Here is a 22,287-nt window from a genome sequence, read left to right on the forward strand (position 1 = left end):
ACACACCCACAAAAACAAAAAAAACAAAAAAAAAGAAAAAAAAGAGAGTCATGCGAAAGGAACTCTGATAAAAAGGGAACCATATTTTTCTTATTCTGTTTACCTTGTCGACGTACGCTTTCTCAATTAAAATTTAAAACTCACTCATTTGGGCTGTATTTTTGCCACACGTTTTGAGCCTCTTGTTTTTTTCTCTCTTCTGAACTTTAATATTTAATATTATTTTTTTTACCAAAAAAATGTAATATTAACTGCATTAAACTGGCTCTTAAGTAATTCCTTTTTTTTAATACCGTCCTTAAATAATTAATGGAAAAGCAAAATCAAGGTTATCTTGGTGAAATAAAAATCATTAAAGAAAATAGACATAATCTAATCCTGAAACTTTAGCTAATAAATAAATTACTGGGGGGGGGGGGGGGGGAGAAAAGATCTCACCTCTCACACTACACGTTCAAGGGAATAAGAAGGTAAAATTACGCTTAAATATTTGCAGTAAAAATGGTAATCATATCTAGGGAAAAAAAAATTAAACAAATTCATAAGCCTGTCAATAAATCATTCTGATCCATTCAGCCTTATCTCCACTGTGGATTTAATTTAACCTAATTTTAATCAAAATATCTAGTTATAATAGATAAATTTCATTTTGTAGACTTCAAAATTATCAAAATATTAAGACTAAACTCATTAGTTTAATAATATCATAAATTGGACTTTTAGATAATTTTTGGACAAAAATGCCCCAGAAATTCAAATAACTTATCTTCCTCTCTCATTTCAAACTTGGTAAAATCCGATGAGATTCATCAGATTTTTTCGATGACCTTCTGCCCAAAATCTCCACCAAAATCCGATGAAATCCAATGAAATTCGTCAAAATCCGATGCTCTATATATATATATTGACTTTCAAGGATATTTTTGTCTGAAAAGTATCCAAAAATTCAATTTCGGATATTATTAAACTGATAAATCTAATCTTAATATTTTGATAATTTTGAAGTCTACAAAAATGAATTTCTCTTATAATAATACCTAAAGAATTATTAATTTAATACTATGAACAAATAAACAAACAATTAAACGCAAACCCATAGTTTTCCTCTGCCCATCACATGATCATGATGATGAGTCATTGCTTACCCACTACCGACCATATTAGTTCAAAGGGCAACCACGTCATTGCACATCACAAATACTTCCTTGGGATTTGGGTAACCGCCAATAGATTGGATAAAAAGCCCACGAGCCCAATAAAGACAACAAAGCCCAATTTGATCAATATTAATCTGAATAAAAAAAATAAAAACAAAATCAATAACCACCTCGCCGCCATTAGGAAACAAAAGAAAATAAAAGGCGGTTCCGTTAGTTTCATGCCTCTGTAACCGCTCTTTTCTTCAACCTTTTTCTCCAAGCAAAACCCGTATCTTTCCCTAATTAAATACTATAGTTTCTCAAATCTCATTCATATATATACACACATATACATATATCCAAATAGGAAGAAGAAAAAAATGTCGACGTTGAGTTCGATTTGAAATACACACAAAATATAGGAAGCTATTTTTCTCTTTTTTTACATTCTGCTTTTGTGCATTAAGTGTAATTGAATTTACATACCAGATTATTCTTAGTTTTTTTTTTTTTTTTAAGTTTAGTTTTTGTACAAAGATAATGGAAAACAAGGAAGGAGTTCAATTTCAATGGCGTCCGAGCTCGGCTGACCAGGGCAAGCGAATCGATCCGTCTCTTTCCTCAGACGACGACGAAAACAACAGCGGTTCGACGATCTCCGACTGCGAGAGCGGAATCTCCGGCTGTTCCTCCGTATTTTCCGGCGACGGAAGCATGATCCGGCTGCGAGAGGACGACAAATTTCACGGCCTAATTCGCCGGCGACTGGTGGCCGGATTGGGACCGGAGGTCGGAGCGAAGACGAAGATTGAGGCGATTCACCGGAACTCGCACTCGAGCTTGGTCGGCCGAGCGAGGCTCGCCGCGTTTCGGATCTTCGAGCGAGCCATGGCGGAGAAATCCGGCGGCGACGCCAACGTAAGGTACGCCTGGTTCTCAACTTCCTCCGCCGACGAAGTTTCGAAGATCTTCAGCCACGGCTTCGCTCGAATCAGAGACAATCGGAGCAGCCACAACAATGGCGGTTCGTACGGTCAAGGTCTATACCTCTTCCCCGACGGTTCTCTGATTCAGTGGTACGTTTCGTGTTCAAAACCCTAACCCTAAAACCCACACAATCATTATAAAATTGAGAGAAGAAAAAGACAAAATCAACGATTCATTACTTGCTCGTGAATTAAGTCCCTATCTAAAATCTCAGGCGCCGATTTGTTTTACTTTCTCTTTTCTCTCTTATTATTTTATTTAATTAATAATTTTTTTTTTTTTTTTGGTCAAATATTGGTTGACAAGTTTTAACCTCTGACTTTTATAATTATTAAATTAAATAAATTTCTAATTTTGCGTTCAGCCTGGAAGAAGGTTCCGAATCAAACGACGAAAACGAAATACGACACTTAATTATGTGTCGTGTGATAGTGGGAAAACCGGAGGCCGTAAAACCTGGCTCTGATCAGTGCTGTCCGAGTCGCGACGAGTTCGACTCGGGCGTCGACGATTTATCGAGACCCACGAGGCACATCATTTGGAGCACTCATATGAACACGTGCGTTTTGCCTGAATTCGTCGTCACTTTCACAGCTTCTCTTCCCCTCAAAGGTATAATAAATCAATAATAAACTCTTGTGTATCTCTAGATGATAAATGCCTTATATAAGGACTATTTCTTAGAATTTTTTTTTTCTTTCTATTTGCAGAGCGAGGGAGGGTTAGAGAGGCGACAAGGAGACCGACATCGCCGTGGGTTCCGTTTCCGATGCTGATTTCCGTGCTCTCCAAGTTTCTTCCTCCGCACTCGGTTGCCTTGGTGTCCAAGCATTACAGAAACCACAGAGTATGTTTTTGGTTGTTTTTAATGTTATTATTAATAGAATCATTTCAACTGAGTTTTGTTTGATGTCATTGCTTATTTATTCTTCAGGAGAAGAAGATATCACGGCACGAGTTGATACAACGAGTAAGGCAAATCGCAGGGGACGAACTATTGATCTCGGCTATCAAGATGTTCAGGGAAAAGGTGAAAACTTGATTCTTTTTTTTTTTGTTTTTTTTTTTTTTTTTGTTTATGGGTTCCTATTTTTAGTTGCTTTATTATTGTCTTACAATAGTTATTCATGGGCTATATCTGTATCATAATTTATAACTGGTTTTTCTATCTTTGGCTCTTTTGGAAACTAATAGTTGTATTTTTGTATTTGAAATTTGAAACCCAGCATGGGTTTTGAGCCCCTTATAGATAAGAGACCTTAACTTTTGACTTTAAATCGAATGGAAATTAAAAATAAATAAATAAAGGTATCAAGGAACTCTTTAAAGCTTTGATTAGGCTCTGAAAGTGGGCAACAAGGCCTAAAATTTTACTTGTTTGTGAAGTATAGAGGTTAGGATTTTCTTCCTTGGCCTAAGTAGTATACACATATACATACACGTACACATACACATACACATATACATACAAGTGGAAGGAGATGTGTATCTGACTAACGAATATTATAAGGCATATTGTTGGACCAAATGTTTTTGGTCCAATTGCCTCTCTCTTTTTTAAGCCTCCTTTATTCCAGGCTTTTTAGGCACATACCTTTGGACGATTAGTCCCAATTTCACAGGGAAAAGTGGAAAAAGAATATCCTTTATCGATGATATATACATATATTGTTTTGCATAAGATGTTAACGACATAATTATCTCATTTGGTACTCACTAATGTCTACGTGTTTTGTTTGTGCAGAAATATAGAGGACAGCAATAGAGGGGTTTGATTGTAGATATGAATTACAAAGGCGAATAATTGGATGAAGGAAACAGAAGCGATGAGAAGTAAACGATAAGAGGGCATTTTATTTCTTTATAGAATTCAATCTTTTGATTACACGAGAGGACTCTAACCAGGGGATCCACTAAAATGCTTTTAGAGAGGGGCTTGAAATTTGGATGGCTCAGGTTTATTTGGCATCTCAGTGAGTAGTGGTGTTTGGGAGTGTGTTTCCCTTAACTTACATGGGTTTTTTTTTTTTGGAAGTGGAAGTGATATTCACAAACAGTGGTGTTGTTTGATGATTCTCTACTTTACTCATAGATAAAATGCTCTATTATTATATATGACTCTGATTCTTTTTCATTAGATGATTGTTCAATTCATATGCCTCAAAAGAGGCTTGTTTTGGATATCTCTTTATGTATGTGTATATTATTTTTTTACTTAATTGTTCTCTAACGCGTACGCATTAAGTTGATACTTATTCCGTTAACCCATAGTTGGCGTGAGGTAAAGACTAATATAATTATTTCACCAACACCTTTGAAAAGTGTACACTCTATCTACATATAATATATGTGTATTTAATGGGTCATGGAATTCCCTATAGGCTTTGTGATGAGCAAATTTGACAAGGAAGAAAAGAATAAGACGTCTTTGTATTCCAAATGAAAACACAAATTTGACCTTGGAACCAATTGCTTATATAGTAATGGTTAGTTTTGCCCTAGTGGCTCAACTACCATTGATACCGGCCGCAAGTTGGAAAACGAAAAGTGAGCTTGCAATGAGCAATGACCGTGGCTTCGTGGTTTGGCGTGAGGATGTTGACCCGAGTAAGACAATCACCGTGTCTCGATTGGTTAATTTTATCATGTCCGACGTCGGGTAGATTTTTAGAACCCAATTAATCTGATTGAGCGGGTCTCTAATGCTGTAGAGATCGACTCGCCCAATTATAATATAGGATTAGCAAAATAGCCAAATATTTAAGTAGTAGTCATAAGCCACTAAAATTGAATGTTCGGAGAACATAATAATACCCTCCACTAGTTCACCGCTTTGTTGAATATTCAAGGAAAGAAACAATATACAATGAATGTTAATTCTAAAATAATATCCTAAATTTGAAACCGTCCAATTCAAATTAAAAAATTCTTAATATTCTCGAATTCGTACTCAGCCAAATTTGAAAAACCCTCACTAGATTTCGAAACACAAAATCGACATAATTTTGAAAACTTACCACATAATTTGATATAATTCGAGTTTGTTGTGGTTTATAAGTGTTACGGAGCATAACTTATTAATTGTTGGTGCCGAAAAATTCTTCGAAGTTCTTTATAAGTGCATTTTGTTTATGGTTGTTTATAAGTGGTAATTGACATAACATATTTTTTGTTTGTGACTAACTTTTTTCAAAAAAGGCTTCTTGTATATAAGTGTTAATATTGTCTTATTGATGGAGCTTATATATCTAAAATCTAAATCATAAAAAATATAAATACTACAATCAGACACAAAGCCACATGGGAGTGAGAGGGGGCTATAGCCCCCCCTCAATTTTTTTTTTTTTTTTTGCACTTTTTGCTATTTTTTAATTTTATTTTTACATTTTTTTACTTTCAAAATTTACAAATCAGTTCCCCTTGAATTTTTTGTTGTAAATTAGCCCCCCATAATCTAGATCCCTGACTACAACGACAAAATTGAAATAGAAATAGACTACATACAAGTCGAACCAACCCTGAACTTGAAGAGGAAGAGCATGTTCAAGTTGTCAATATAAAATTGAAAACGAAATCGATTGATTACAAGGATTGATCCATTGATTTGATTCAACTAATAATAATAATAATAATAATAATAATAATAATAATAATAATAATAATAATAATAAAGAAGAATCAACCAATCTACTAGAAATATCCACGTCTTCGTGGCCTATGAAAATAAACTTTATTTGTCTACTAATAAAAGTTATGAAGAGTAATGAAAAAGAAAGGTAATTAGAAAAAATAATAATAATAATAAATAAAGCAAAAGAGACTATACTATTACACCTGGTTCCCTTGCCGGGCCTCTGCTGCCCGAGAATAGATTACATTTTAGATTTCTAAAACATGGCCCATATCCTTGATCTTGCAATTGTACGCGGCAGTGTTTTCTTAAAATTAATCCTAAAAATAGTGTGTCTAGGATTTTTATCATGAAAATTGTGTTGTAATTTTTTTTTTTTTAAGTTTATGATTTTTTATACAAAAATTATCTACTATTTTTTGGCTCTATTTAACTTTGTTTATTGTTTATTGTTTCATTTATAGAAATGAAAAAAAAAATCTCAAATAGCTGTTTAGAAGCTCTTGCTCGTCATTTCTAGCACCCCGCAGAAGAACAATATTGCTTTAAAGAGATCGTCTTAAAAGCCCAAACGTCTTTATTTTACTTTATTATAATCCGATTAAAGTTTTGTATTTTTTATATTTATTTTTTCTTAATCGGTTATCTTTTCTCTGTCTACTTTACTACTTTTTTTTTTTTTTTTTTTTATCTCCGTTGATTAATTTTTAAATACTTTGCAGTTTGTCTTACATTTTTGTAATTATTTTTTAAATAATGCTAACATATAAAAATATGCAGGTGTGATAATTAATCGAGTTGATTGTTTTTTTTGGATATATTCTATCAAGATTGAATATTCTTGAATAATTACACCGTATTTTAAACTTCTCAAAGTCATGCGATTTTCATGTAAGATTGGTCAAAGAAGTATGATAATTCGCCACTTTTTGTTTGTTTGCTATGTTAAGCTATTTTCTAACTTGTTCTCAAAGGCTAGATATTACGATGAGAAGATAACCAACCAAAAAAAAAAAAAAAAAAAGATGAGAAGTAACTTTTTAATGAGTCTGTCTCAATTTTGTTTTTGTCCCCTTTCAAAACTCTAGTAGGCAAGAAATGCCCAGAATGATGAAATCTTTCATTCAACATAGACGTGCTCAATATATCATAATAGCAAAACACGTTTTGCCATAACTTAAAAAGTCATTATAGTTTTTCCATTTTTTGTATAGCAATAGCTTGCTTACACAATCGGGTAGATGACTTTTAGTGGGAGGTTAATTTTTTTACCAAAGGGTCCCCAAGGCACTCAAATGCTCGAATGGGGGGTTGTATGAAACGGTTATAATATAGGTGTTTATTTTTATTTTTTAAACATGATAATAATAGAGGTTGATGGATTTGGTTCAAATTTGGTAATCAGAAAGATCAAACACCGTAAGGCGCTATGACACAAAACACTATATTGTTTTCACACTCTTTAAATAATCAATACACATTAGTACTTAGAAGTCACAAACGCCTTTATATTGATAAAAATCTGAATTTTTCATATTTTATGGAAGATTTAGCATTTTTAAAGAAAAATTAACAATTTATAGGGAAAAAAAAAGTACGCATAAGTAAAAAAAATAAAAATAAATTTGAAAATCCCGCAATTTAGAGCAGCGGTCTCTCAATAGTTGCATCGTCGCTGATTTACACTCTTTCGGAGCTTCTTCAAAACTTGAGATCCGGCGGGAAAAAAAAAAAAGTTGGTTAAAAAAGCTCATTGTAGACATGAGCACATGCTTTGGTTAGGAATGTGTATTATCATATTTATCATTGGTGTCTATGCATTTCAGAATTCTACACATTTAAAACGAGAATTTAAACAAAGGGATTCCTTAATACTGTTTTTCTTAGAACATAAGTAAAACTATAATCCGTGCCTACGCCTAATGTTCAGTTTTAGCCAAAAAAAAAAAAAAAAAAAAATTGAATACATAGTAACCAAGGATGAAAAATTAAAAAAAAAACTTTCCCAATCATGCAATTACCACATATAATGGGATTTATTTATTTTGAATTATGATATAGAAAATAGAATATTTTGGTAATTAGTAGCACATTAGTGCATCTTAGTCCAACGAAAACATGACATATATAAATGCATTACAGCCTGTCTGGTTTCTAATTCTGATTTCTAAATGGTATGTAACATCAAACAAAACTTCAAAAGTGATTTTCTTCTATTTTTAATCCATTAAATATGTCTACTAATATGATCTTATTGTTACTTTCGTAACAAATGTTGTCTTATTCTTTGCCTAATGAAAAGTATAGCGTTCTCTTATTTATATACATGTTTGAATTGGATGCACATTAGACCAGTATAAATTTTGCAATCAACATCACACAGATATAAGTTTTGCAATCTTACGGTTTCAATAGCAAGTAAATTGACTTTTAGTCAACACACAAAAGATGACAAAGAAGCTCTGATTCCAATGTCAATTTTTCATATTATCTAAAACTTATCTTCTAGAAGTGCACAGCTTTTCTTATTCTTCGTTTTCTTTTGCTTATTATGTATATTCTAGGAGTACAGCTTGGGCCTAGTAAAGGACTGATGTTTATGTGTCCATAGACTCTTCTACGGAAAAACATAGTTGGAATATGCTGGGTTATTTTACCTAAGTTTTGAGCGATTTAATGAAAGAAGAAAGAGAGCTTGATAGCGGTGTTTTCTAATTTGGAAGGCATAATGAATTAGTCCACGAGAGTACTGCCTCGTTGAGTACTATTTTGAAATAGCGAGTAATCACTTCTCGAGATTCAAAAGGCGCAATCTCCAATGCTGACTTATGTTAGTTTTATAAGGATTCGACACATCTGACCTAAAATCAGAAAATAAATTTGCAAAAAACAAAAATTAGCACACACAAAATTATAATGTTACACTTTCAATGTGAAAGTTATGTCCATTTTGCCGCTGCAGATTTTCACTAAAACTCAAATCGGGAGAAAATGTGTTTACAATTCTCTTGCGCTCTACAAAGAACATCGGCGCATAGAGTATTTATAGGGAAAACATTAGGGCTCAGTCGTAAGGTCTTCAATCGTCATCTCGACGCCGATTAGGCTCCACATAGGAATTGCAACGGGTACGGGTTTTAGCGGGTACACCATTACCATACCCGTACCCGCCAAAAAAAATATCTGTTAGTCCATACACGTTAACCCGTCAATTTAAACGGGCGGGTAACGGGTATACCCGCCGGGTGACGGGTGCAAAAAATATGCACCCGTTAACCCGCTTTTTTTTAATAAAAAAAATTGACTCATATTATAAGAAAAAAATTGTCACTACTACATAGATTATATAGTAGTATAAAAGCTGAAATTATATGTGTGAGAGTACGTATAAGTTATATCAAAATTCTAGGGTTTTTTTTTAATGTTTACATGTCAGGTTAACGGGTTAACGGATCGGGTATGTTATTTCCGCCACCCGACCCGTACCCGCTAAAAATGATAATGGGTATTACCCGTTAACCCATTTGAGCGGGTATCACCCGGCCCGTTTAGCTCGGATACCCGACGGGTTAACGGGTTTCGGATTAAACTGCCATTCCTAGCTCCACACCTCTAACAAGTTCGACTCTCTCGTCGAAGATAAAATGTCTCCTCCTCAACTAGGATGGGTCAAACTTATGTTCATGGAAAAGGTACGGACTTTGAAAGAATAATTACAAAATGTTACGGTCAAGTTATTGTCGTGTTTTGCATATCTTCAATGGTAGCCCATCATCCTCTCAATGCCGTACGGGTTTTAGGACGTTTGTTTCGCTTCGTGTTCATGCAACATAGTCATTCGTACCATTAGACATTTATTTTCAACAATGATGTTTGTTGCAAGGATCGAAATACTGTTACCGTTACCGTTCCGAGCTTCAGAATTTACTAGTAACCCCTGGTACCGTAAAGGAATATCGGGAAAAGTAGGAAAAAAAAAAGAAGAAACCGGTACAGTTGAACTTACCGTTACCGTAGAGGAATACCGTCAAATACCGTATATACCAAGGGGAATTCATAAAAGAAATATACAAAAAACATACAAAGTACGTAGGATAAAATTCATAAAATTAAAAATAGTGTACAATGTTTCAACACAATACCAAATTACAAACACAACAAAAAGTAAGTTCAATAGTACAAATCAAAATGATAAAGTTCAACACAATCCACCAAATACTATAGTTCAACAAATTCAACATAGAAGGAATATAAATGACTACTCATAGCAACCGTATGCAGCGGTCATACAGTAATCATACCAACTCATGTAATGAGCACATGCACGAAGTACCTATCCAAGTGATAGTCGTACTCATACTGAGATGAAGCAACAGACATGGAATGTATGGAATAACCTGGAACTGGTTGCACCGTTTCGGGAGCTTGACTTGATCCATAGTAATCATGGTTGTAACTGGAAGATCCGTCATCATAAGAGGACTCCGTGCCTTGAGGACCAATTGATACCGATCCGAAGTTGTAGGACAAGTAATCAACGTCATTGCTAGACGTAAATGACATGGCATCATTCATACCTCCGCCCTGACCTCCGCGCCCGTATCCTGAATCAATAAAGGCAGGGTGATGAAGACGATCATAATCTTTTTCCGATTGTGCGTCTCCAACTTGAGCACCGTCGACATCACCATATGAACCTCCAGCACTAAAGGAACCTCCAGCCCGATATGAACCTCCACCACCTCCCTCTGATCCACCTTCATCTCCACCTTCTCCGCTTGATCTACGACTTGAACCTCTGCCATCTGAATCCGAACTGTCTCCGGATCTGCGTTGAGGTTGGACGTCCTCGTTCATCTGAATCATTTACGTTACTCGAATGTTTATTAAACGATTTGTTATTTACGTGTACGTTTACTTATATTACAACAGGCTATACAAGCGAAGAATAAGGCGAATCGCGCGAAGAAGAAGACGAAGACTCGACAGGGGACGATTGGGTTCTCGACCCACCGCATGAAAAACGTAAGTTTTATGTTTATATGATACATCATATCGTTAAAATTATCTAACACTTGAAGTTTTGTTTACATGCAGAAGAGCGTCGAGACAGGCGCATTCGAGAGCTTGTTTGCGAACTACAAGCGCCAACATCAGTCCGACAAGTCTGAATGGCTGACTCCTGAAGCCTCCGCACGTTATGTAAGTTTACATTTATTTTTCTTATTTTTCGATTAATATATACTAACTAGTTAATTATATCAGGATCGACTGGTCGCTAGGTTCAACACGTTGCGAGCGGAGGCTGAGCACCAAGGAGCGGACGTTGATATTTCCGTTCTAGAGCAGCAGGCGATCCGCGATATTATGGGTTCGCGGACTGATCACTTGACCGGCGTCGGACGTTTGGTGCCACAGGGAGCACGGATGGCGGCTGAAGTCGCCGAAGTCTACGGTTCGGAGGCTGGGACGTCGCAACCAGGATATGTCTCGCAGGAGGTGTTGGCATCGACCCTCGCCGCGTTCGCCGAGACAATACAGAGTCAGGTGCCCGGCCTCAACCTTAGCTCGTTCATGTCCCAATTTCCGCAGAGTTCGCAGCAGGCTCCGTCATCCCACAGCCAGCAGACTCCGACGGCCGACGTCCACACTCCGACGCCCGACGTCCGCACTCCGACGGGCGGCCAGCAAAGGACTCCCGACGCCAGCCAGCAGACGACGCCCGACGGACCAAGTCAGTCTACTCCGACGCCGCAGCCTGCAGAACTTCAGCGCCAGCAGAAGAGCGTTTCTCGTCGAGGAGGGGGAAAACGAGTGGCGGGACGACAAAGCAAACGTCGCGACTAGTGGTTTATTAGTTCTTTTGTGTATTTATTATTTACATATTTCTCGATAACCGAAAACGTACGTAACCGGATTTTATATAGTTGTTGATTTGGATAATATAATTTAGTTTTTATATGATTTTTCATTTTAGAATTTCACAACAAAAAAACCGTAAAAAAAAATAATTAACGACGAAAAAAAATAATAATAATAATTAGCGACGATTTGATCGTCGCTAATTATCATTCACACAATGTTTTAGCGACGACTTCGTCGTCGCTAATTGGCGCGGGAAAAATTCCCGCGTGAATTCACTACTACAAATTAACATATTGGGTGCGGAAGGGTATTAGGTGCGACATGTCGCACCTAAATGTCGCACCTAAGAACATATTAGGTGCGACATGTCGCACCTAATAGTCTTCCATGCGCCTAAAAATTTCGCTGATGTTTATGGCTATCCGGTGCGACTTTGTCGCACCTGATATGAAATTGTCGCACCGGATACTATTAGGTGCGACATATGTCGCACCTAATATCATTGGGTGCGACAGGTGTCGCACCTAATGGGTTAAAAAATTTAAAACGGTCAGAAGTTCCCCCCGAATGTTTTGGGTTCTGGAATTTCACATTGGGTGCGACAGTGTCGCACCTAAAAGTCATATTAGGTGCGACACTTATGACTATTAGGTGCGACAATGTCGCACCTAATAGTTTTAGGGTATTTATATACCCGAGCGTCTTCTTCTTCGCCCAACCTCACTCTCTCACTCTCTAACTCTCTCTTCTCTCTCTCTCTCCGACGCTCGTCCCCGGCGCCACCAGCCCCGCCTCCAGCCCGACCGACGCTCGTCCCCGGCGCCACCAGCCCCGCCTCCAGCGCCCGACGCTCGTCCCCGGCGCCACCAGCCCCGCCTCCAGCCCGACGCTCGTCTCCGGCGGACCAGCCCCGCCTCCATTCCCGGCGCCGTCCTCCAGGTAAGCCTCACACTCTCTCTCTCTCTCTCTCTCTCTCTCTCTCTCTCTCTCTAACTCTCTCTTCTCTCTCTCTCTCTCCGACGCTCGTCCCCGGCGCCACCAGCCCCGCCTCCAGCCCGACGCTCGTCCCCGGCGCCACCAGCCCCGCCTCCAGCGCCCGACGCTCGTCCCCGGCGCCACCAGCCCCGCCTCCAGCCCGACGCTCGTCTCCGGCGGACCAGCCCCGCCTCCATTCCCGGCGCCGTCCTCCAGGTAAGCCTCACACACTCTCTCTCTCTCTCTGTCTCTCTCTCTCTCTGTCTCACTCTCTCTCTCTCTCTCTGTCTCACTCTCTCTTCGGTGCAGGGAGTACAAGTGGGATTCTGTTTGGCAGTGCAACCAGGTGAAGAAGAGATCGGAATTATCGGACGTACGTAAAACACGTTAGATATTTCAATGCCTTGTCAATCGGTCACACAACTAATCTTTTTTTTTTCCTTTTCTTCTTTTCTTTTTTTGCAGAGAACTTCTTGAAGGGCTATAGACCAGCTCCCGGCCCACCCTCGGCCCAGCCATCGCCGCAGCTTGGTCACTCGTAGCCCCGTCGTCTCAGTGCCTCGTCGTCGCCTCGGAAAAACGTTAGGTATTTGTAATTATTAATATTTATAGATTATTTAATATTTTTAGATTATTTCGTATAGATTAATTAGTAATATATATGAAAATAGTAACATGTTAGATTAAATGATAATAGAACTTTGATGAAAATAGTAGCATATAGTAATAGTCAATTTTTTTTAATAATGTGTAATATGATAGATTAGATTAATTAAGTTAATATATTAAATTAATTAGTAACGTGTTTAGTGTAATTTAATGTAATTGTAACATGATTTGTTTAAGTATTTAGTATGTTAATAAGATAGTCTTGGTTCAATTTAGTATTTAGTATGTTAATAAGATAGTCTTGGTTGGTTATATATGTGTTTTTGTTTTAATTGCAGATTTTGGTTAGTCAATATTTTAGGGGAAACTCTGCCGAATTTTCGGTAGAATAAAACGTATATCTCAAGAAAATTAACTCTTTTGATAATATATTTTAACGAATTAACTAATTTGTCGAAATTGGTTAACTCGTTAATGAAATCAGTAGTGAATTTGTATATATTAACGAATTCTAACCACTTTTCAAAATTAATACATGTCAATCACAATTTCTCTTTCATTCTTACAAATTCGCTCTCGAATCTTTCAAATATTAACGATCCACTATCAATTTCCTAACAATTCATCACTCTCAATTTCATAATAATTCACTCTAAATTTCAAATATTAACGATTCACTCTCAATTTTACCTCTCAATTTCCTAATAATTCAATCCTACAAAATGAATTCTAACGATTCAGTTTTATCCCCCAATTTCCTGTCTCATTCAGAAGAATGTCAAATCCAAGTAGGGACTGGATTACCGAGAACAATCGGTTGAGTTTGCAATATAAAACAGGGGTTAACGAGTTTATCCGCGTTGCAAGCAGACTCCCGAACGAAAACGGTCATTATCGTTGTCCTTGTAAGTCTTGCAATAACGTGAGATGTCTGGACATCGGGGTCGTAAAGAATCACCTTTTGAACAAGGGGTTTACTCCGGGATACACCGAATGGTATCATCACGGCGAACGTCGAATGATAGAAGCTGCCAGCGAGACTAACCAAAGAGGAGTCGGTGGATTGCACGATGCTCTCCATGATCTAATGGATCACGAGGACTTCGACGATTTTACGGATCCGACTCCGAGTGAAGTGCGTGCAGATGAGCAGGTGGAAGATTTGTTCGCTGAGTTGGAAGCAGAATTGTACCCTGGGTGCAAAGAGTTTTCGTCTTTGTCGTTCTTGGTTTCGTTGATGCACATCAAAGTCACGAACCATTGGACGAACAAGTCGTTTACAGAATTGTTGCAGCTCTTGAGGAAGTCTCACCCAATTGGTAATCGAATTCCGGAAAAACACTACGAGGCAAAGGCGAAGCTGAAGCGTTTCGGCATGGGATACGATATGATTGACGCGTGCATCAACAATTGTGTGTTATTTCGAAAAGATCTCGAGAAAGCTGAAGTGTGCCCAATTTGCAATGAGAGCAGATGGAAGCCAACGGGGAAGAATGTATCACAAAAGAGACACCCAAATTTCGCTGCAGAGCCTCGTAACGTACGTCTGGGACTAGCTTCTGATGGGTTCAACCCGTTTGGGGAAATGAGTCTAGCGTATAGTATGTGGCCCGTGGTACTAACTGCGTACAACTTGCCACCTTGGTTGTGCATGAAAAAAGAGTACTTGATACTAACTACAATTCATTTTGCAGGATGTCTACTTCAGGTCAGGACCCATCTGGAGGAGAGCATGACCCCCCGCAGATGCCGAGGAAGAAGCGGGGACCAACGACTGGCGTCGTTTCTGCGAGAGCTCGTGTTGGGACCCCTGGAGCGAACACAGTTCGCTACGATCAGAATGCGCAGGCGTTCTACCAAGACGTCAGGGAGCAAAATCCGTTGATCGGGACGTTCCAAAACCGATTAGGAAACCTGATCAAGAGTACCATTCCAGTCGACCTCCCAGACTGGAATCATGTGCCTGCGCAGAGTGTGGCGGCTCTTATGAACTCGATTCATAACGAGTATAACTTCGTTTATGCACATCCCGAGAGTGGCGAGCTTGTGCCTGCAGATCCTATTCGCAACGAGATTGATATGGCTATCATTCGCGATGCGAAGAGGATGCGTCGTGGCCAGAAGTCGAGGTTGTCGCAGCTCTTCTTCAAGACATTTTGCGGGAGTAAGGACCTCGCTAAAAGTGAAACTCCCGATGGCTACAACCAGGAAGCCTGGTTGAAAGCAATAGAGGTGTTCGACTCGCCAGAGCATAAGGTATGAGTTGAACTTCCGATGATTATTCGAATTTCTTAAAATTAAACTTCACGTATTTATGTCTTGCAGGCGAAATCTCTCCGCAACCGGGAAAATTCGAAGATGAAGAAGACGAAGGCGAGGCAAGGCTCGCTTAGTTTTTTTGGTCATCGCTCGAGGAACGTAAGTCTCTTAAAATTAATATGTAATATATATGTGATTCATATTTTAATGTTGAAAAATTACAGCGAAGAGAAGATGGGAGTATAGGCTCGGCTTTAGCGATATGGTTAGAAAAACACCAGGACGCTAAGGGATCGTGGACGACGGACTTCGCGAAGACGCAATACGTAAGTTAATTTTTTTTATTTACTATATTTAATTACTTTATTTCTTCTTATCTTATAAGTTTTTTGTGGTTTTATTTTGAAGGATCAAGTCACCGCCCAGACGATAGATATTTTGCGGCAAGCGGAGGAGCAAAACATCGTGATCTCCCAAGAAGATGCGGAGATGTACGCGATGCGCGATGTTTTGGGAGTGCGCAGAGACTGGGAAGTCGGTTTAGGGCCTTCGATCCCAAGGTCATCGTTGGGTGTTGCCCAAACGCTAGATGGAGGCTCGTCAAGTTCGTCATCTCAGACCGATCCATTGGTTGCCGAGATGCGAGCTCAGATGGATGCCCAACAAGCCGAGCTGCAACTGATGCGGCAACAGATCGCCTTCCACGCCAGGTTCCACGCCAGGTTCTATGGATTACTTGCGAGATCGTCCTTACGGAAGCGGCGGAACGAGCGGCAGCGCGTCAGGCAGCGGTGGACGAGGACGAGGAAGCGGTTCTCGAAGTTCTGGCAACTTATTCGGCAGAGGAAATTCTACTATCGATAAGTTTTATAAGAAAAAAAAATAGGAATTAATTTTTTTTCGTTTTTTGTAAAGAATTTGTATTTTTAATTAAGAATTCTATTTTTAGAATATTATTTCTAATTCATTTAGAATTTTGTTTAATTAATATTATTTTGTTAATTTACTTTTTTTAATTTTGTATTTTTTTTTAATTAAACAAACGTATTGGGTGCGACATTGTCGCACCGAATACCATGGCGCGAAAACTTTCAGGTGCGACATGTCGCACCCGATATGCCATTACCCGCCAATTCTACAAAATTTGGCAGGAAAATAACTTGGGCATTAGGTGCGATTAGTCGCACCTGAAAATGTCGCACCTAATGGGGTACCTATTAGGTGCGACATGTCGCACCCAATACCTTCTGCGACGGGTTATCAGGTGCGACAGTGTCGCACCTATTGTCGCACCTAATAAACCATTAGGTGCGACATTTGAGGCATTGGGTGCGACATCCGTCGCACCGGATAACGTCTTTTGTCCTAGTGATTAGCGACGACAAAATCGTCGCTAAAACTCTGTTTCACAACGAAAAAAACTTCTCGTCACAACATTTAGCGACGACTTTGTCGTCGCTAATTGACGCGGGATTTTTTCCCGCGGTAATTAGCGACGACAATTTCGTCGCTAATTGTCTGTTTCAAAATGAATAAAAACTTCTGGTTACAACATTTACGGACGATTTTATCGTCGCTAATATCGTCGCTAAATATTTACCGACGATTAAATCGTCGCTAAATATATTTAGGCACGGCGAATTAGCGACGACTTTTATCGTCGCTAATATCGTCGCTAAATACATTTAGCGACGATTTTAGGGTTATTACCGACGAATAAAATCGTCGGTAAATGTTGTAAATGTTGTAGTGCATCCACCGTGGCCAGTTAAAAAGTTGTTAGCGAAGTCACGTCGCATCCTGACATAGATAAATAACAAATATCCTGTGTGATGTGATGAACAACATGGGGGACAAGAGGATTGCCTGAACCAAAATGCCAAACTCCATGTAACAACAATTTATTTTGAATTTCACTTATTTAATATAATAAAATATTTTAAAAAATGATACTTTAATTTATCATATATGTAACAAACGTTACAATAATAGTTAATAACTAAGACTTAGTTTGGAAGACGGTTAAATGTTTGCTATTTGATGTAATTTATTTGATATTCTCACCAGTATCCGGACCATGAATAACCGTGGATCCCGTATTATTCAGGTCAACCATGAAATTTCACATGCAGTACTAATACTAAAAAAAAAAAAAAATACCTGTTTGCCCAAAAATAAGCTTACCAAATTCGATTACGTAATGTTTTATATAAGATATCCATGATATTTTCACAAATAAAATAATATTGATATTCGATATGTTTAAGAAAAATATATAAAAATATGCAAGGACGTGGTTTATATTTTATTCTTGTGAAAAAAAAAACTCTTTGAAATATTCACGGCTCTACCATCATATATACATAATATGGTGCATATGTGATTGACCTTTCATTATATTTTCTTAGTATTGGATGATTAAACTAATTACTTGGTTGAAACTTGAAATACGAGTCCTATTGGAATAAAAAGTAATGAAGAGCCTCTAAATATTACTACGGCGCTCAAAAAAGTCGCAACACCAATTTTGCGACTATCGCAAACAGCTAAATAATTACACCGGCGTTAACTAAAATTGACATGACGCATTTTAATTGATTTACTATAATACAATCGAATTATATTGAGATTAACAACACTTCTAGAGAAAACGACGCTAAAATACCGTCGCTAAAAATTATTTTCATATGCTATTGCACGCATGCACAAACATCTCATGGTTCATACACTGTAAAAGTTAAAAAGAAAACAAGAGAAATAACAAATATGCAAATATTGGAAGTTTAAAATTATAGTTTGTGACACTTGACATTTCAGAAAGAAAAAAAGCCATATTAATTGATCCAGCGAAGGATATGGTTCGGCCAAACTAAAAGAATAATTAGAGGCATGAAAAAATATCTGAAAAAAGCAGCCAAAAACACATGCGATTTTTCCCATTAACAACAACAATAATAGTCATATTACTAATAATCAATGATAATACATGTGAACACTCTTACGTGCTAGTGAAGCAAAAAGCCTCAGCTACAAGTAAATTCGTGATGAATAGATTTCCCCTGAGTTTTGTTCTCACACACATACCAACCAATACATTTCAGCTGCAAAACATCAAAATCATATACTTTACGCATTAAATAATTAAATGTACGTTACACTATCAAAGAGGGGGGATATGTATATATTGTAGACAAATAGTATAAAAATACTTATGACGTACGGTTTACAACTTCTTGCAAAAGCCAATGTAATTAGGTACCTAATTGATAATATATTATAATATTAAACAATTGTGCCTTGTTTAAATAAGACACGTTTATAAAAGAATTTTTATTTATAACATATCACAACCGACAGGTGGCGGCATTAGAGTCGCGTTGATGATAAGGTGATAACAAACCGGAGATTGAAATAATAAATATAAAACGATGAAATAATATATTTTATTTTAAGACAAAAAAGAACAACTTCCATGCATATAATTTTTTTCTTAATTACCACCTTTTGGATTATATATCTCTCCATCATAGTTTAAACATTTATCCATCCAAGTTTTGGCTTCAGAATTTTCTACAATAAGAATAAGGAATCAAGGACCACATAAAAAAAGAGAAATCTTTATTAAAAAGGAAGAAAAGAAAAAAAAGAGAGAGAAATCCACCCAAATAATATTTATTTTTATTGTCTTTAAATAAATAAACTATCCCATCATCTTCCACTATAAACAATATATAAATAAGTAAGCCCCACACTTTTGGTCATTTCCACCTAACCTCTCTCTCTCTGCAAAAACAAAAAAACAAATAAATCATTTTTGTGTAAATAAAATAAAACTCACACTTAATTATATATATATATATATATATATATATATATATATATATATCACCCAGAGCCACGCAGTAGAGGAGAGCCATAAAATATATATGTTATGTATATATACACACACATCACACATCCTATAGACCTCTGATAAAAAGTTCTCACTTTGTTAAAAAAGAGAGGAAAACAAAGCAACTATTTGCTTTTACGCCCCAAAGAGAAACAAAATGTTGCAAGCAGGTCCCTTGATTTCCCTCTCCCCCAGCTTCACCACCAACGCCTATTCCTCCTCCTCCGCCGGAAACCTCGCCGAGATCGCCGCCAGAGTCGTCAGCGAGCTCCGCCGCGAAAACCCCGACTCCGCCGCCAATTTTCTCTTCGACGACGACGACGACCAGCCATGGCTCCACAGCCGAAACGACAACAGCGCGGGAGATGAAAACGACGACGGAGAATCGGAGTTCGAATTCGCGTTCGCGGCGGCGAGAGACTCGCCGATATCGGCGGACGAGATCTTCCACAACGGTCAGATCAAGGCTGTGTATGTGTATCCTCTGTTTGGCAAGACCTTGGTTGACCTAGAAGAAGCGAAAACGGCGAAATTGAAAGAGACGAGCCGCGGAAATGACGGAATCGCCCTTCCTCTTCCTTCTCCGCCGCCTCCGCCTCGGCGGAGACAGCCTCTGGGGAAGCTGATGGGAGAAGAAGAGTGGACTTCGACGTCGTGTTCGTCGTCGTCGGAGGTCGACGACGAGCTCATCATCGACGGTCTGAGACCAGGCACGTACTGCGCGTGGGATCCAAACAACAGTAAGAACAAGAAGAAGAATCGGATCTCCGCTTCCGAGAAGAAGAAGAGCAGGTCCACCGGAACAACGACGACGACGAGGACGACCTCGACGGCGGGTTCGCGGCGGTGGAATCTTCGGGACTTTATACTGAATCGGAGCACCAGCGACGGTGGACCGAAAGAGGCGGCGACGAAAAAGGGCGGGAAAGTTGCGGCGGCGACGGAAGAGACGACGGAGGAGGAGGAAAAGAGGCCGTACAACAAGAAGAAGGACTTGGTGGGGTTTCTTTCCAATGTCAACGGTCTAAGTAGGAATTTACATCCATTTTGAAACCGCTTTTTTTTTAAAAATTTATTTATATATATAAGAATGCTTATTTAAATCGCGTTTTTTTTATTTCATTTATACATTACGTAGGATAATTATTGAGTGTAATTACTTGTAATATAATGATTTTGTTACGTTTTTGTGTAATATTACCATAGGAATACCACCTAAACTCAATTTTTTTTTTTGAAGAGGTATACCATACATAAATATAAATATATAGTGATCAATGCTTTTATAGTTTTTTTTTTTTAATAAGGGTTTGAGTGCTTTCATTAGCTAGGTTTTTTTTTTTTTTTTTTGGGTACATGCTGTGTGATGTGCGAGTTGAATATGTGTAATTTTCTGGCTATGTTAATTTTGAGATATATCTTGCAACCTTATTTGGTGGATTTTACTTTTCTTTTCCACTTTGGAAAAGAAGTGTGGGTTCTCACACGGTGATAGACTAATTTATAGATATTTTAAATATTCTAGAAAAATGCAATATGATTGAAAATAGCTTGGGGTCTCTATTATAGGATACTTCCTTGAAAATCCAGTATTGTTTATCTGTAGAAGGAGGATAAGTTAATAATTTGAATAAATAATTAATAAGATAATACATTATAGTGACATATAAAAATAGTATGTACGCTAGTTGGAGAATATTGAGGATAAATTGAAGTTTAGTGTATATATTGAGGATACGTTGAAGTTTAGTGACATATAACACGAAAGATGAAGATGAGAAAAAAAAAATCAGAGATGGAGGAGAGGAACGTAGAGAAAGAGGTTTGAAGTGAGATGAGAAAAAAAGGAGAGGGAGACGAATGAGCCTTGCCTTGAGAAACAGAGAGAGAGAGAGAGAGAGAGAGAGAGAGAGAGAGAGAGAGAGAGAGAGAGAGAGAGAGAGAGAGAGAGAGAGAGAGCGAGAGAGAGAGAGAGAGAGAGAGAGAACATGAGCGGTTGGAGATGAAAATGAAAATAATAATTAAAAAAAAAAAAAGGAATCGTTTGGAAATGAAAAAGATGGGGTACTATAAGCAAACAGCAAGGCAGTTTAAGCCTAAGCAAAAAAAAAAGAAGTTACTAAAAAAAAATGATGTATCATAATTGGAATCGATTGACATCAGCGAAAGAAGGAAAATCAAAGCAAAGAAAAAAAATATGATGTGTCATAATATAATTGGATAAGAATAAGTTGTGAACAATACTTTTAGATTATGATTCATTATATTATATATATATATATGAATAAAATATGTATTATTTAAGATATTGATAAAAAAAAGTAAATACAGAAAATTCGCAATGTAGATAAAATCTTATATAATACTGAGACTGTTCAGAGAAAGAGCATAAAATAATCAATTAAGAGAACTAAAACTCCTGAAAGATAAACAATTACAAAGATTCCGATACATCTAATATGATTACTCTCTCGCACTAATTTTTAGTGCGGATTAAAAATCATAGCATCAACGAGTGCTTTATTCAGTTTGCACTTATCACGTTTTCCTTTCGTACTTTTGTACTTTTTTTTGGGATCTCGCCCATTAGATACTTTAGTCTGGATGATTGGGAAATTATTCGATGTTTATAGTTAGCTTGATCTATTTGTGTTTTTTTTATTATCCCGTATTTAATTGTTCCAAATAAAGAAATGAGTACGTGACCTAATACAATTTAAAAATAGAATAAATATATACCAATAACATATACAGTTTGTTTTCCACGCGTCCTTGCAATACGATCTTTCAAAATAGTTGTTCAAAATTGAAAAAAACTATATATGATCTAGTTGTTTAATGGTATTTGTGCCCGTATTTTAGAGGTTATACCCATAAAATATGGCGATATGCATGTTTTTCGTCTTCAAATACTACTAGAATTCGGCGAG

At 37.5% G+C, this 22,287-nt stretch overlaps 3 protein-coding genes across 3 annotated transcripts; all 3 read left to right on the forward strand.

The window, feature by feature from the left end:
• The first annotated feature begins 1,310 nt into the window (after positions 1-1,310).
• On the forward strand, positions 1,311-4,263 carry LOC149383613 (putative inactive poly [ADP-ribose] polymerase SRO5). Its single transcript, XM_089629484.1, has 5 exons — positions 1,311-2,215; positions 2,491-2,738; positions 2,837-2,973; positions 3,061-3,156; positions 3,871-4,263. The coding sequence occupies exons 1-5, from the start codon at positions 1,680-1,682 to the stop codon at positions 3,889-3,891; spliced, it is 1,038 nt and encodes a 345-aa protein (XP_089485610.1). The 5' UTR covers positions 1,311-1,679; the 3' UTR covers positions 3,892-4,263.
• A 6,430-nt stretch (positions 4,264-10,693) lies between these two features.
• Positions 10,694-11,866, forward strand: LOC149383614 (uncharacterized). Its single transcript, XM_089627854.1, has 4 exons — positions 10,694-10,782; positions 10,855-10,959; positions 11,023-11,517; positions 11,846-11,866. Exons 1-4 carry the CDS (start codon positions 10,774-10,776, stop codon positions 11,864-11,866), a joined length of 630 nt encoding a protein of 209 aa, XP_089483980.1. The 5' UTR covers positions 10,694-10,773.
• A 7,465-nt stretch (positions 11,867-19,331) lies between these two features.
• On the forward strand, positions 19,332-21,982 carry LOC149383615 (membrane-associated kinase regulator, putative (DUF1645)). The gene has a single exon (XM_089629500.1). The coding sequence runs from the start codon at positions 19,515-19,517 to the stop codon at positions 20,406-20,408; it is 894 nt and encodes a 297-aa protein (XP_089485626.1). The 5' UTR covers positions 19,332-19,514; the 3' UTR covers positions 20,409-21,982.
• Positions 21,983-22,287: the final 305 nt, after the last annotated feature.

Source organism: Urtica dioica, chromosome 10, assembly GCF_054948205.1.
Source record: "Urtica dioica subsp. dioica isolate 48M chromosome 10, U.dioica_male_clone48M_v1_H2, whole genome shotgun sequence".
Lineage (NCBI taxonomy): Eukaryota > Viridiplantae > Streptophyta > Magnoliopsida > Rosales > Urticaceae > Urtica > Urtica dioica.

Coding starts and splice junctions, on each gene's coding strand:
- LOC149383613 (XM_089629484.1), top strand. CDS start 1,680: ATGGAAAACAAGGAAGGAGTTCAATTTCAATGGCGTCCGAGCTCGGCT. Junction 2,216..2,490: donor GACGGTTCTCTGATTCAGTG/GTACGTTTCGTG, acceptor TTTTGCGTTCAG/CCTGGAAGAAGGTTCCGAAT. Junction 3,157..3,870: donor TCAAGATGTTCAGGGAAAAG/GTGAAAACTTGA, acceptor TTGTTTGTGCAG/AAATATAGAGGACAGCAATA.
- LOC149383614 (XM_089627854.1), top strand. Junction 10,960..11,022: donor CTGAAGCCTCCGCACGTTAT/GTAAGTTTACAT, acceptor TAATTATATCAG/GATCGACTGGTCGCTAGGTT. Junction 11,518..11,845: donor CTACTCCGACGCCGCAGCCT/GCAGAACTTCAG, acceptor ACAATGTTTTAG/CGACGACTTCGTCGTCGCTA.
- LOC149383615 (XM_089629500.1), top strand. CDS start 19,515: ATGTTGCAAGCAGGTCCCTTGATTTCCCTCTCCCCCAGCTTCACCACC.